The 15,554-nt window shown below is 44.6% G+C and overlaps 1 protein-coding gene across 1 annotated transcript in view; it reads right to left on the reverse strand.

Moving 5' to 3' along the window:
* The window catches only part of ENPP6 (ectonucleotide pyrophosphatase/phosphodiesterase 6), a 109,788-nt gene that overhangs the window by 47,759 nt on the left and 46,475 nt on the right, over nt 1-15,554 (reverse strand). The window contains exon 2 of the mRNA XM_028099881.2: nt 11,585-11,764. Within this exon, the coding sequence (XP_027955682.1) occupies nt 11,585-11,764 (180 nt within the window). The remainder of the gene's footprint in view (nt 1-11,584; nt 11,765-15,554) is intronic.

Below are 15,554 nucleotides of genomic sequence, written 5' to 3' on the forward strand. Positions count from 1 at the left end.
TTCTCTCCAAGGACCACCAAGTTGAGCCCATAAAAAATCACATTTCTCCAACTTCCAAGAGCACAGATCTCGCCTTCCAAGTGCAGCTCAGCTTGCCAAATTTGACACATCTTGTAACAATAACCCCTGTGAGCTGCGCCTTATGTGATATGAGGCAGGTGTACAACTGTTGAATACGTGTCTCAAGAGAGCTTATTAAAACAGCTAAGCCAATTAACTCTCTTAGAAACATGGAACCTTTTCCAAGAAAATACATCTGAGGCACAGGAGCTTGTGGGAACAGGTCCTTGGGGGAAGTGTGGCCTTTGATCTCAGAGAGCCTTTCCCCAGGGCTGGCCTGGCCCACAGAGCGAGGAGACCTCTGGTGACAGCTCTCTTCTGAGGTAGGGAGAGGGCAGTGGGTTGGCCTGAGTACAGGATGCCACTGAATACCGGTTTTGTGTGCAGGGGCAGGAAGGAAGCCCAGGAGAAAATGAGATGAGAAACAACTCATCCATTAGAGCAGATTCCAAAAACTCAACTGAAAATGACTCACTGGGCATTAAAGATGACTAATGGGAAACCAAGGTGAGAAGGAATGTGTGCCTAACCCAAGCTGAGTCTCTGCATTAGGAAGGCAGTGGTGAAACCACAGCAAGGCATAATGAAGCCAAAGGTGGAGTTTTAATCTCTGCATATGCTAGTTAGCTTTAGATGGGGAAAATCTCTGGCCCAGGGTCAAAGACTGCACTCCTCCCAGGTGGGACCAGGTGAGGAAAGCATGACCGCCCCTGGATGCCCCCTCATATAAGCTATCAGCAGTGTCTCTGGGTCAGGGGCACCTGCTTCAAGATTATCTAAATCTTATGATTGATTACATGATTACAGTGACATCATGCTTCCCCCAAAGAAAGCCATCTTGACTTCTGCACCGCATGGTTTCCCACAGTCTCTTTCTCTGCGTAGGTGATTTCTTGTCATTTAGATCGCAGCAGACTGGACCTACTTAAGATGCAAGGTGCCGACAAGCCCTTTACAGCTCAGCCCTGTCAGCTAGTTCGCTAGAATTCTAGCACCTATCCAGGGATCCCTCATCCCCGCCAACCCCCAATTCCAAGCTGTGATTGCCAAGTCTTACAAACAACCCTTTCTCTCCATATAACTGGAGGAACCTTGGTCTCCCCAACCTCTGAGGTGGTTCTGAGCCACTACTAGCAACATCTGGGACCAGGACTGAGTGCTTTGTGTGGGCCCTGCAAAGTCACTTCGCTGCAATCCTTAGGCAAACAGCCTGTAACCAGTCCAGTGGCCACACTGCCCAGCACTAGGTTCTCCCTCTGCATGTGGTCCTGTGTATGCTAACCCTGTCTATGGTTTCTGAGACATCAAAAGATAGGCTCTGCCCTTTCTTTCTCTGATGACCCAGTGGTCAACCCCCTCTGTCTACTCCTTTCCTGGAAACACTCTCCTCCTGTTCCTTACTGGCCTTATGACCTGTCCCAGAATTCTCTTAGTGATTTGAAGTAGGGCTTGTATATCACTCTATGATGTTTGCCGCAAATATATATTTGAATTCTTGATGTGACCTTGCAGCTTTATTTTGGGCTGAGAGTAACCTGGATCAGAGGGCTCTCCCTATGTGACTTAAAGTCGGTACAACTGAAGATCCCTTTATAGAATCTGGGGGCAAGAGGTGTATTACGGCAATTAAACATTTACTCTGGTCAGATTTTCTACATGTCTTATCTCATGTCACATGGCAACAAGCCTAAGAGGTACATATGGTCATTCCTGTTGGTTAGATGATGAAACTGGAGCACGGAGAGATTAAGTGACTGTCCCCAGGTCCCATAGCAAGGAAGAAGCTGAACTGGTCTAGAGCCACATTCCGGCTCTTTTCTTTAAATTTCCCTGAGGTTTCCCAACTGCTTCAGTGAAGTGCTGGAAACACAGCAGGAAGGACAGAGGGGACAGAGCTCCCTGCACACGAAGAGCTCGGGGAGGGGGTGTAAAAGTGCTGCTTCTTTGTCCCAACACAGTGAAATTTCTTTGACGAACAGCTAGCAGCCTGCCGACCCACCTGGGGAAGGCATAGAGGTGGCTAGGTCCCCCCGCCCGCTTGGAGGGCTTCGGGACCAGCAAAACCTATGGCACAGACCTAGGAGAAATGGCTGCAGGACTGTCCTCAGCCACCAAAAACTAAGAGTCTAGCATTCCCTCCTGAGGACTGGCTTAATACAGGAGTACCAACTTTGGGCCCCTTTATTCACTTTGCCAGGCCCCCTCCCCCTGAATTCCAGCTCGCTCTGCTCTGGGGAGTTGGGCTGGCAAGCCTGGGGGCGGGCAGTGGATGCCGAGCAGCACAAGACCCTCCCCAGCCTTGGCCGAAGCTCAGGTACCAGGGCAGGGGACCTTGCCTGGGACTTGGAGTCAGACAGCCCCAGTGGCAGCCTAGCTCACTTGCTTCCTGGCTGCATGTTCTCTCTGGAGCTTGCATTTCCTCCATGGCAAAGTGGGGAGACTAGCAGTCATTTCTCACGACTGTTCTGAGAATTTGATAAAGGGATGCGTGTGAAGTGCCCAGTTTACTTTAGATGCTCAATCCACCCTTGTCTGTAGTAAGAAGGGTCCTTGCTGGGGCAGCCAAGCCTGCCCAGATAGCTTGAGGTCAAAGTTCAGTGCCTGGACTAACGCAGAAAGCAAAGGGAGATGTGAGGCCCTGCAGAGCTTCTGAGCCTCCCACACCAGCATCAGCTCTGGGCCAGATGGAGCTCTCAGTGGGAATTAACCTTGACCCCAAACAAGCTCTGGAGCTGGCAGAATGCCCAAATCAGCCCAGAGAGAGGCCGCTGACCTGATCCTGCAGAACAAAACTTTCTTCCTCATTGGGTTCTACCTTGAAGGCTATCATTCCTCTATCAGTCTTTCCTTTAAATTAGCAGGGCACTGGGAGCTGTTAGACTAAAATACTGTCCATCATTAGCCTGAGTTGCAATCTCTTGATGGGGCAAGCTGACAGCAGGGGCGCTGAGGGAATGGAAGGCAGGGGGTACATAGGACGAGTTAGGGCTCAGGGAGCTTTGTGGCTGACGTGTGGCTTAGGAGGCCAGATCAGGTGGATGGAGCTCAGCAATGAGCCCTGAGCACCCAGGAGGATGAACGTCCAACACTTCCAAGTCCTAACGATGGCAGGAACAGGAGCCCTGAAAATCCAGTTGCCTTGCTCTGATTTGCAGTAATCCAGAGCCTTGCCCCCAGCAGGTTTGCCTCCTCATTTAGTCTAACAAGTGTTGGGGTAATGTCTGTCTCTCACACTTCCTTTCTTCCTTATTTTCTTTCCCATTTTACCCCTTCCCTTCTGCTTTGGTCCGTTCGGGCTGCTGTAATAAAATACCATTGACTGGGTGGTTTAACCAACAAACATTTATTTCTCACAGTCCTGGGAGATGGGAAGTTCAAGGTGCTACCAGATTTGGTGTCTGGTGAGGCAGCTTTTCCTGGTTTGCAAAGGGTCACCTTCTTACTGTGTGGCAGAGAGAGGGCTCTAGTCTCTTCCTCTTCCTCTAAGGGCAATAATCCCAGCATGGAAGCCCTATTCTCACGACCTCATCTAAACCTAATTGCCTCCCAAAGGCCCCACACCCAAATACCATCACACTGGGTTTTAGGGCTCCAAGATACAAAATTTGGGGGGACACATTTCAGTCCCCAGCAGTGTCTGTATCATTATTTGGAGAGTCAACTGCTGGTCAGGAACACCCGTTTTGGACTTTCAGAATGGCTAAAATTAACAAGTCAGGAAACGACAGATGTTGGCAAGGTTGTGGAGAAAGGGGAACCCTCCTACACTGTTGGTGGGAATGCAAGCTGGTGCGGCCATTCTGGAAAACAGTATGGATGTGCCTCAAAAAGTTGAAAATAGAGCTACCCTATGACCCAGCTATTGCACTACTAGGTATTTACCCCAAAGATACAACTGTAGTGATCTGAGGGGGCACATGCACCTCAATGTTTATAGCAGCAATGTCCACAATAGCCAAACTACAGAAAGAGCCCAGATGTCCATCAACAGATTAATGGATAAACAAGATGTGGTATACACACACACACACACACACACACACACACACACACTGAAATATTATGCAGCTATCAAAAAAATGAAATCTTGCCATTTGCAGTGACGTGGAAGGAACTAGAGGGTATTATGCTAAGTGAAAAAAGTCAATCAGAGAAAGACAATTATCGTATGATCTCACTGATATGAGGAATTTGAGAAACAAGACAGAGGATCATAGGGGAAGGGAGGGAAAAAATGAAACAAAACGAAACCGGAGAGGGAGACAAACCATAAGAGACTCTTAATCTCAGGAAACAAACTGAGGGTTGCTGGAGTGGTGGGGGTGGGAGGGATGGGGTGGCTGGGTGATGGACATTGGGGAGGGTATGTGCTATGGTGAGCGCTGTGAATTGTGTAAGACTGATGAATCACAGACCTGTACCCCTGAAACAAACAATACATTATATGTTAAGTTTAAAAAAGAAAAAAGAAAAAGAAAGAAAGAAAAGAAAAAAAAAAGATTTCTATTGGGTGAAGCCACTGAGACTTTGGGACTTACCTGTTTCTGCAACAGACATTAACTTAATAATATACCCTTCCCCCTAGAACTCAAATCCCTTTACAAAGCATATAAAGATCTGGCCATTTCAAGTTTTATATCTCTTCACTCCCGCCATAGTCCATAGAGCCATTGTAGCTCTGCAAAGATGACATGCCCTAGCTCACTTTGTCTTTGAAAAGACCGCGATCCTTTCTCCTGCCTCAAATGTCCCTACTAGAAACCCGTCCCACACGCTCATCCAATACCCTGTGTCTAGTATAATCACAGCATCAGCCATGGCGGATGGTAACTGCCGACCTCTGGTCTGCTTCCCAACCCGAGGAAATATGCCTTGTTTCTCGTTAGCATGTGTCAACTCTCGATGGCATTCAAAGCAGTCACTAACCAGAAAAAGAGGTGTTGGGTTTTTTTCATCATCTTTTCCTGTTTAACTGAAAATTGTCTTTGTGGGAGAAATCATGCCAAACTTTATTATTTGTATATTTTGTTTTCTTCAAAACCAATTCTAGATGAAGTATAATAATCAATGTTACTACTAAAATCGAGACTCTCTTGCTGTAGATAGAAATTAAAGGGTACCCTGTGTTATTAATAATAATTATTAGTTTAAATTAGAAAATGCTAAGGAGATGAAATTCCTACAAAGTTCAGAGCTTGCCAGCGATGCCCCTGATAATAAATCCAGATGCTCTTTGCAGTCCCTGTAATATCCCTCAACAGTGAGCACTGATGATGGCCACTCCCATCTTGAAACCATTTTATTCCTTTGGTTTCTGTAACAAGTGCGTGCCAACAGATTTCCACTGGAGTCACTCTCTCAGTGACACCTTTCCCTCCTCTCTCAGATGAGAGCAAGCCCCTTATTAGACGCCTTTATAAAGGGATATCACTGTTCTTTATTACACATTCCACAACTCTTCTGTTTGTAATCCTGCTTCCCAAGCTACTCTTTCTTTGTTTCCTTTGCAGGCTTACCTCCGTCTGATCATTCATTTCCTCAAGGCTGTGTCCGGGACCCTCTCTTCTTCTCAGGTCTGCTCCTTCCCTAGGTGAGCTTCTGACCCACACAACATCAAGGACCGCTGATGCTACCGCCATGAACCACACCTCCGTCTCCAGCTCTCTTCTCTGAGCTCCAGACCTGCCCTGTCCACATGTCTCAGAGTCAACTCAGAGCCGATGTTCCTCTGCCCCCAAACCATTCGTCTTCCAGCTTTCCCAGTTTAAGTGAAGATTCGCCACCCACACAGTCTGTCAGCCAGAAACCGGGTGTCATGCCTGTCACTGCTCAATCCCAAATTCAATTCATCACTAGGTCCTGGTGAGTTTAATTCCTAAATATGTCCCCAATGATTCCATTTCTCACCATTTGGGTTACTCTGGTCCGTACCGAAGGTTACCTCCTTCCTGGTCCGTACAATAACCTCCTGATTATTCCATCCCCTCGGGGTGTCACATTCCATTCTCCACGTAGCAACCAGAGTGGTCTTGTCAAAACGCAAGTAGGACACTGCCTCCTTTCTCCTTAGAGCCATCCTGTGACTTCTTATTCCTCTCGATAGAAATAAATTCTCCTGCTCAGCCCACAGAACCTGGCCTGGCCTTGGCTTCTCTCCATCTCATCCACACCACATCTCTCCTCCCTTCTTGAGCCTGCTGCTTCTCCCATCCCTTCCAGACCTTAATACTGCTGTTCGCTCAGCCTGGGTGCTCCTTACCACTGACTCCCCGACTTACCCAAGGTGTTAGTTCTTGTCATCTGATGAAACCAGATCCCTTATTAGATGATGTCACAATGCAATCTACTTTTCATTATTATACTTTTAACAAGTGGATTTCTACATTTATTTGGGCAAATATAAGCTTATCATCTACCTCCTCCATGGGATGGTGAATTCCTGGAGGGAGGGGAGTTGGAGTGAGGAGAGCCTGCATCTGGTTTTGCTCAGAGTTGTCTCCTAAGAGCGGATTTCAGGGCCTGGAGTCACACCCTTTTAAGATGTTTTATGAAGAAACAGATTTGCCATGACTTGTGAAGAATAGAACTTCATCCCTGGGGGCGCCTGGGTGGCTCAGTTGGTTGGGCGACTGCCTTCGGCTCAGGTCATGATCCTGGAGTCCCGGGATCGAGTCCCGCATCGGGCTCCCTGCTCAGCAGGGAGTCTGCTTCTCCCTCTAACCCTCCCTCCTCTCATGTGCTCTCTCTCTCTCTCTCAAATAAATAAATAAAATCTTCAAAAAAAAAAAAAAGAAGTTCATCCCTGGATTTCTCTTTAAGGCTTTCTAATTACCATCATGGATGCTGCTGAGAAACTGTGAGCTCTTTTGGCCAAGATGCTAGCCTGCGAGAGGAGATTGCATGTGGTTGGGCATCTATGAAAACTTTCTAGCACTGGAGGAATTGCTCCCGCTGGCAGTGGTCCAGATAGGCAACACCTCCTCAGTTTCTCTGCAGCAGAGATCATTGATGCTGAGAAGTCCTACAGAATGCTTTTGAAGATCACTTCTTAGAGACACCCTTCAGCTGGAAATGAGAATTCATAATCTTTTTCTTACTGACACAGACAGAAATATCAGGGATGAAGACCTGACCAAAGTTCCTGACAAACAAAGGAAATGACTCAAGGTGAATTCAACCCAAAGAGTCTTAGAGAGTTTTGACCCAAGCCCATTCTAGCCAGACAAGATTAATTACAGGAGTTTGAGTTTCGCTTGGTACTTCCATGATTTTTAACACATGTTTTTATCACATTAAAAAAAATCAAATCAATTATAGATTAGATATATGTGTGTTTCTATGTCAAAGCCCTTTTGCCAATCCTCATCATTGTAGTTTCTTGTATTACCTGAGGACAAAATTATGAGTGTTGTATGCAAGGGTGGGTTTTTCTGCAAAGGGGATCCAAAGTTTTGATGAGTTTCCTAAAGAGGTCCTGATTTACAAGTATAGGAATGAGCAAACTACATACTAGGGCCTCTTTGTGTTCTGAAGTTACATACATCTTAAAGTCTAATGCTAAATTGGTGATATTATTGGAAAATTTAGTGAAACTCTGGATTCCATGCATTTGCAATGTCAAATATTTGTCTGAAAAAAGAATTTCAGTTTTTATTCAGATATTTGGAGTCCTGTTCATAGAGTCAAAAAACTGAGCCATTCCTAACGTTAATTCACTCATTTGTATAATTGATGCTGGGCCCCTAATCTTCCCTGTGCCTTAGTGTATGCAACCAAATTCAGCCCAGCTGAAGGCTGTCGGGAACCCACCACAGCAGGAAAGGGGAAGAGGCTGTGAACAATCCATAATTTGCCATCAATAGCCAATGCATGTCTCCTGACTTATGCAGATGAAATCACCTTGCTTGGTAGGAGCTCAGTTAGATACTCACCCCTAAAGTCCCCACCCAGCCCACCTCTGGAATGTAGGGAAGGGAAGCAAGGTGGAAATGTGTCCTTCCCTACGAAGAAGGTGCCTTATTTATCTGAACACCTGCACAGGACAGAAAGAGGTCGGTAGAAGAGCCCAGACCCGCACCCAGCCCTCTCCGGGGCCATATGACTGGTGGCTCCCCAGTCCGCCCTGAGTATTTGGCTGTAGGGAGTTCACACTGCAAAATGCATGATAAAAGACATAGAACTCAGAGTCTTCAAACATTCCAAGGAGTTTTAACCAGAGACTCCTAAAAAGTTGTTAATCTTTATTCCTTTTTGGGATTTCACAGCAGCCATAAGAACCAACTTAAAACCACTGCCCCTGTGTGCTGTCCAAGGAGCTCAAACTCAGTTTCCACATGGTATCTGCCTTATCCTCCCATTTCCCCTCATTTTTCCTCCTCCTCCACCCTTCTCTGCTTTGGGATGCTCTTACTATGAAGTGACTATCGGAGCCTCTTCCCTTCCCCCTCAGTAAAATTTCTTTGATCTCAAACCAGAGGGATGGAATAGGAGATAAAGTTAATTAGCAACACACACTTAGCCCTTTTCCTTTGCAGAACACTGCTAGGCCCCCACCATACAGTTCCTGGATGATCTCTTTGGGCTTCCCAAAGGAATATTTGATCTAGGGCTGGGGATCATTTCCCATGGTACGCTTCTCCCTGCACAGCTCAATGGCACCATTGGGTGGGATAATAAAGGGTCTGTTTACAATATTAAATTTCTCGAGACTTGAGGTGGGCTATTTGGGACTCTTCGCCACTGACAAATTTTTCCGTCTGCTGCTTTGTCTACCTGACAGGAAAAACTTGAACTACCGCCATCTCTAAATTGCACTTCTAAATATTAACTTCACAGTGAGACTCAAAGTGTCATAACACAGCTCACTGGAGCAATGAAGATTTTCCAGGCCTCATCCAGAGGTCTGTACAATGTCCTGTGGGAAGTGGAGAAGGAAGAGGAGGATTTGAGAAGAAAAATAAAATCAAGTCATGTTTAGAAGAAACGCCACTGTACTTCACTTAATCTTGTAGCGACAAATGAACGCTCACTGGGCTGTTAGCTGTGTGGAGGGGCTGGAGGGGACCAAGGTGGAGGGAGAAAGGATAGCAGCGACCATTCATCCCTCAGCTGGCAGCCAGTAAAAGTGGAGGGTGCAAGAGCACTCCTGGCTGGGTCAGGGGGCAGGGGCTTCGGAGACACTTAGCTCTTGGAGAGCCTTTATTTGGGTATCCAGCCTAGAAGGTCCTAGAAGGACTGGACAGTGTCTGAGAAGAGACTATTCATCCGATTTCTATCAAGACATCAACACGGCCAGATCTTGAGCTCATCTTCATTTAGGTCACGGAGGAAATCCTAGGAGATTTTCTTTTCAGCTTCTTTCCTCCCAATAGTTAACACCCTAAACTGATTATAAGGCATATTTGTCACATTAGCTGTTAATGTTATAACACACATTAGCTGTTAAACTGTGAATCAAAAGAAGCGATTGGAACTTTCTTGCCCTTAAGGAGCTGTTTTGGAGGAGAACATGATATTTTACATGCAAATTAGCTTTGAGATTTTTTTTTTTTTAGATACTCAGAGATATGTAACTTCAAGTTGTTTATTATCCTGAAGGAGCCAGATCCTCCAGGAGGAGATACAGAATAATGCTCTGTAATGCTGCAGAGAGAGGTCTAAAATAGGGCAGCTGTCTCCCTTCAGGACCACTCCCTACCTTCATGCACATTGGCATCCACTGCTATCTGAAAGGCCACTGGCAGGAGATCATGTGTAGAGGAGGCAGCACGTGGGGAGCTGGGGAGAGATGATGGGGGATATGTGCTCTTCAGAGCATGAAAAACTCAAGTTCCAAGACAGAGGAAGTTAAATTAACCAGCTACCATGGAAGATGGCCCTTACAGCGCTGGGGTAACAGGCATCTTGATGGTCCTTAGACTTGTCTAAGGTGGTCCCTAAGGCAGCATGCCCAATCTGTTCCTTCTCCTAGGCCCTGGCATGTGGGCCTTGTATTTGTTCATAATGATTTCTGAGAATGACCTCAAAGTGCACCTTTTGGCTTGAGACCTCATCACACTGGGCTGAACCATGAGCCTGGCTCCTCCAGCAAGTCTGATTAGCTTGGCTGGTGCACTGGCTTCTTTTCTTAATCTCATGTCCAACTCTGGAAAGTTGAGTCTCCATTTAAGGTAATGAAGTCCCCTTAAATCCTTCCCTTGCTTGAAAGCTTCTTCTCATGTCAGCTGAGGTAGCTTCTATGGACCGAATCCCAGATCTTCTGAAGAAACTCCAGTGCTCTCCCTGAAATTCTATCTGCCAGCAGAGCCAGCCTGTGTCTAATTGTTCTTAAGCCCAGTTTCTAATTTATGCAGACTGCTCTGGCCTTCATGGGCTCACCTATGGATGCTAGTCTCTGCTCTGTGGCAGTTTTCCGGGCCCTTAACCCAGCATGGCTGTGGGTCTGTTTTCCACGGTCTCCATCTGTCTGTGTTCCATGCTCTTCCAAGAGTTGGCACAGCCTTGAGTGCCCTCAGCAGCTCTCACGTGACCACTCCAACCAGCATCCTCCAAACTCCTGCTGAAAGCCCACACCCTCAGTGTGGGCCATCTGTGATTCAGCTTCGGCTTACTCATCCTTCTCTCTGTTCTTCCCGACCCCCACCTACCACCGTCCCCCACAACCCACCGTGCTCTCACAGCTTTATCAGGCTGCTGCTGCCCTCCAACAGAGGCCAGTGAAGTCCCCCAGCGGCCTCTCCCCATTACTCCCTTCATTTCTTCCAGGCCTCCCCTGACATCTTCTTCCATCGTGGCACTCAGCAGTATTACACCATTAAGAATTCGGAAAAAAGGTGTCTACAGCCATGTACATCGGGAAGTCAAATTACCCACTTACCTAAAGAATGAATCCCAATGGGAACCAATGGGAAGACAACTGTAAGTTGATTATATTGTTATCACTGAATCCTCTCATCCTTGGTGCAAGATTTTTGACTGCCAAGAGGAAAGTATTCTGAAGACTTCTCACAGCAGCCAGGGTAGTTTGCATGACTTACCTCATTGCAGTAAGTAAAGTAATTTAGTTTCTCATTGGTCTATGATGTACAGGAGGAATATTAATACAAAGAGACCTCATTTAATGCAGTACCAAAAAGTTGTAAGTGCTTTAAATCGTCTTTTCAACATTACAGGGGAGCTCAAAATCTATAGAAACTGTGCGCCAAATTCTTTTGTAAAGCAGAGAAGCAACACATCATTTATCTCTTTTGGATATCCAAAATTTTGCTCATGAAAAAAGCATGATCTACTACAGCAACATTGCTGAACCAAGGAAATCGGGAAATTGCATTGTGTCTGGCCTGATGTTAGAGAGCTCAAAACAAAAGTTTAAAAATCATGCCCATAAAACATATTTCTTGTAAAGATCCCATTTTCCAAACTCTGGCTTGGTCTTCGAACATGACAACCACATCATTTGTCTTCAGAGACTCCACGGTGTTTGAGATTTGGAAGACTGGAGGGACCTGGATGTCAACACACTCACCTGGCCAGTAGTACATGTAGACCTTCCTTTTGGCCTTGGTCAGAGTGACCCACAGAGGTTCCGATCCATTCCACCAGAGAGGCATCAGGCTGTCTTTGTTGACACCAATGTCAAATGACTTGTTGGTGGTGGGGTCCCACATGTAGTTCCCAATCATCTGATGGACCTCACAGTGGCGGCCTACGTTAATGAGAACACAAGGCCGTCGGTTTATTGTTCTGGTCTTTTTATACTTCATCGTTTTATAAAAGCCATTTTCTCTTGTTTATAAAAGCCATTCATGCACAGTTAGGAAGTACAGAACAGCACAAAGATTTACTTTTTATTTTTTTTTAAATCATAGATGTTTCTTCTCTCTTAGATTTTACCACAAAGACAATCAAATGAGAAGTCTAATAATTGATTGAGGATGGGGTCATTTTGTGTGAAGGTAATTTGCCAACCTATTTTAAGTTATACTGAGGATGTGCGCAAAATTTGACCCATTGTTGATGGCTCGAAATCTAAATGTGAATCAATATGGAAATTGTAGTTTCCCATGGGGCTTGGATTAGATCTTCACCCCAGAGCACCCCTTGGAAACCTCCTCCCACAAAGTCAGGAAACTAGATGCTGTGGAGTTTATTCCCTTGTTTTCCTGAATAAGAGGAGTTATGGCTTCAGCGCAGAACAATGATAGAATCTACGACATTTGGAACAGAATGGTGAGAAATAGATTCAACTTTGAAAAACAAAGCAAGAAAACAGCCCTCCAAATGGAGTGTTACATAGAAATGAGGATTGCTTCTGTTGGGCACAGCTTAGTCCCAGAAGAGAAGCCAGAAGTGAAAGACGCAAGCGCTTGGACTCTTTTGAAACGTTAGGCTTAAATTATTTATTTTGGAGCAATCTGCTACATCTTTAAAGTAAAAATAACACAAACATTGGCAAGTGCATCAAAAATTGCTGCAATTTTCGTGAGCGTCATTTGGCATCAGGATGAAACATGCTTCACTGAGCTCACTAACTATGCTTAATCAAAGTGGCTTTTTTGTTTGTTTGCTGTTGTTCTTTCTTCTTGAGCACCTCTACCCAACCCCAACACACACAACAAGTTTATTTTTAAACAAAAACAAAGAGAAACCATAAAAATACATTTTTGAAAATTTGGAGAACCAAAATATTATAAAGGAAAAACCTTTTATTTCCTCACAGAAACCCAGGCCTTCTACAAATCATGCAAGCCCAGGGATCCAAACAAAATGGTTTTTACCCAAGGATGCAGTTAGTTTTTTGACCCTAACCAAAGCTTTCACATGTGGACTGATAAAATTAAAAAATAAAATAGAATAAAAACTTTAAGCAATTTCTCCAATGGTTAAGGAATTTAATTATATTTATTCCTTCAACTAGCATGTATTCGGTGCTTCTATGGGCTCTACACGGTAATAGGCATAGATATCCAAAATAAATAAATGTGGTCCCCATCCTCAAGTGCCTTGTAATGTAATTCGCAGCAGAGGTTCTTCTACATAAAAGAGACAGGCTTCCTTGCGCCAGGGCTAAGAAGGGGACCAGGTTGCCACCTTAACTTGAGACTTGTAAGGATTCTCACCCACTTTTTTAAGGATAATTTCCAGTATGTTCTAACTCCTTAAAAGTAGGGGCATATTTCTTATTGGTTGACTATGGTTTTTTTTTTTTTAGCATATCAAAGTTTAACCCTTTTTTAGCATATCAAAGTTTAACACCTTTAATCAAGGTGAACCCTTTCTTGAGTAAAATTTCTTACCTGTTTTCTTTACTCCAAATACTGCATCTTGTATCTAAAACGTTTTTTATTAGCCTACTAATGTTCACCTTTTTCACAAGACAAGATAATCATCGTGATATTCGTTGGGAAATGTGTCCTTTTCAGTCTGTAGATGTTCTCTAAAGTCCTCCTAAGGACAGAGGAATCTCATCTGAAGCTGGTGTCACAGACACTGGGCAAGGGTGCAAAACTGGAAAGGGGTGTGGAAAGCATTACCAAAGTCAGTAAAGCAAGAAGTTTCTAGATGAATCACAGGAAAGGGCTGGAAGGGCTGGGGTAATGGGGAGAGATACCAAATGGGAGGGGTATAGGAATCTCTGTTTTTATTTGAAACTGTTTTGACTATTGAAGAAGAAATGCCTGAAACCCAAATCTAAGCAGGGACCTCATACGATTCAGTTTCCACCAAGTGCTACTTTCAAAGAAGGATGAAGCAACTGAAAATAATTTTTAAAGTACTTATAAATTGTATATCTCAGAAATCCCACAATATCATTTGATAAAATGTTTTTCTTCTTTTCAACACTCATACTCAACCGTCTAGACCCTTAAGGGTGCAAACTCTCCACCCTCTTTTGTTCTCTAGCTAAAAATTTATAAGGAGACTCCTGTGAATTGTAGGGCTGTCTTATGACTGGATTGTGGGAGGGGTGTTTGTGAGAGAGAGACGGAGACAGAGAGAGAGAGAGAACATTCTTCCAGAGAATTTCTGCTAAATTAAATTCTCCATCTCTTACACATTTTTTTTTTGAAATATCTATTGGGCCTCACTGAGGAGAGACAGGATCTATGTGTGCAGTTAACACACAGTTCTGGCATATTTCAAAATTTCAAATAATGAAATCTTGTTTCCTGTGGTTATCTGAGTCCCTTAGCTTTTTTCATGATGGATCTTCTCTCCTCCTCATTATGTAAGATGTAGCATTAGCCTTGATACTCCCTTTACACACTAATCAAATCCGTGGTGCCCACTGACTCAAGTGAGCTCTGATAACTTTAATTATGACTTTTTTTTAGGGAAGGTCTTTAAGACAAGGACCCCAAGGGTGGCTTTGGTTTCTGCTCCCATCTAGCACACCGATTGGTCTAGGCTGGCCCAGAGTGGCTCATCCATTCTAAAGGAATCTCAGACGTAAGGAGATCAACACTTCTCCAAAGGCTAGAAGTGATATTCTGGAACAGAGAAGTTCCTGCTCACTTCCTGTGAGTGAATGGTACCTAAAGAAGGTCCTGGGACCAGTAGTTCTCTCTTTGTGAGCTCTAGGGTTTCCAAGTGTAGACTGGAGCTCTTTCAACAAAGCTAACCTCAGACCCCTGTTTAGAAAGTAGGTTTTATTCTTTTGGTGGATTAGGGCCTTGAGTTAAAATGAGAGGGTGTATTCTTCAAAGGCTTAATCATAGATGCTGTGCTAGTCCCCAGGGGCATTCCTTTGTTCTGGGAAGCATTGCCTTTCATGGAAGCCAGCAGGAGGATGTATGTTCCCCATCTCATATCTGCTCTGAGTCTTCTCTCCCAGATGAGCTGATTTCTTTCCATGAATATATTAAGGCTGGCAGTCTGTGCTTATAACAGTTTGAGTCCGCTCTTACTCACGCTGGTTTCCTTACCTACCCTGTCTCTCTCTTGCTCTTTCATTTTTATTGCCTGGGCAAATGCTGTGGCTGTAAAAACAGAACAGAACAAAACACAATGTACTGGCTTCTGCAGCCCACAAGCTCTCATCTCCATATTTCTGCCTGACCCATATCTATTTTTATACATCTGCAACTCTTCTTGATTTTCCTCTGGTTTGGGCTTTCCAAACAGAGCTTTGTTCTAAGTTTGATTGTTTGGACCCTTTCCTCAAGACTTCAACAGGAACTTTCCTGACACAGACACAAACCACAATTCTCAGGTGGTTTTTAGGTGTGGTGTAAGGGTCTATTTCTGTTCATCCCCTCCTCCAAATGACAGCCAGTGAGGCTTTAAAACTTGTTCCAGAAGGTGTAGTACTCACTCTGAAAATGGGGACAGCTCCTGGTACAAAAATTTCCAAACACAGTTGAATGTTTTTCTCTTTTTTCCTCCCATAGAGTTTATAAACTTGTTAACACAAAATGTGGCAATCAACCTGATACTTGGAAGGACTTGTGGACTTTTTTTTAAAGTGAGTTTCAGAGGTAGAATTTAGTGATTCA

This window comes from Eumetopias jubatus, unplaced genomic scaffold (genome assembly GCF_037043125.1).
Source record: "Eumetopias jubatus isolate StellerSeaLion01/CBP00866 unplaced genomic scaffold, mEumJub1_p1.0 scaffold_2, whole genome shotgun sequence".
Classification (NCBI taxonomy): domain Eukaryota; kingdom Metazoa; phylum Chordata; class Mammalia; order Carnivora; family Otariidae; genus Eumetopias; species Eumetopias jubatus.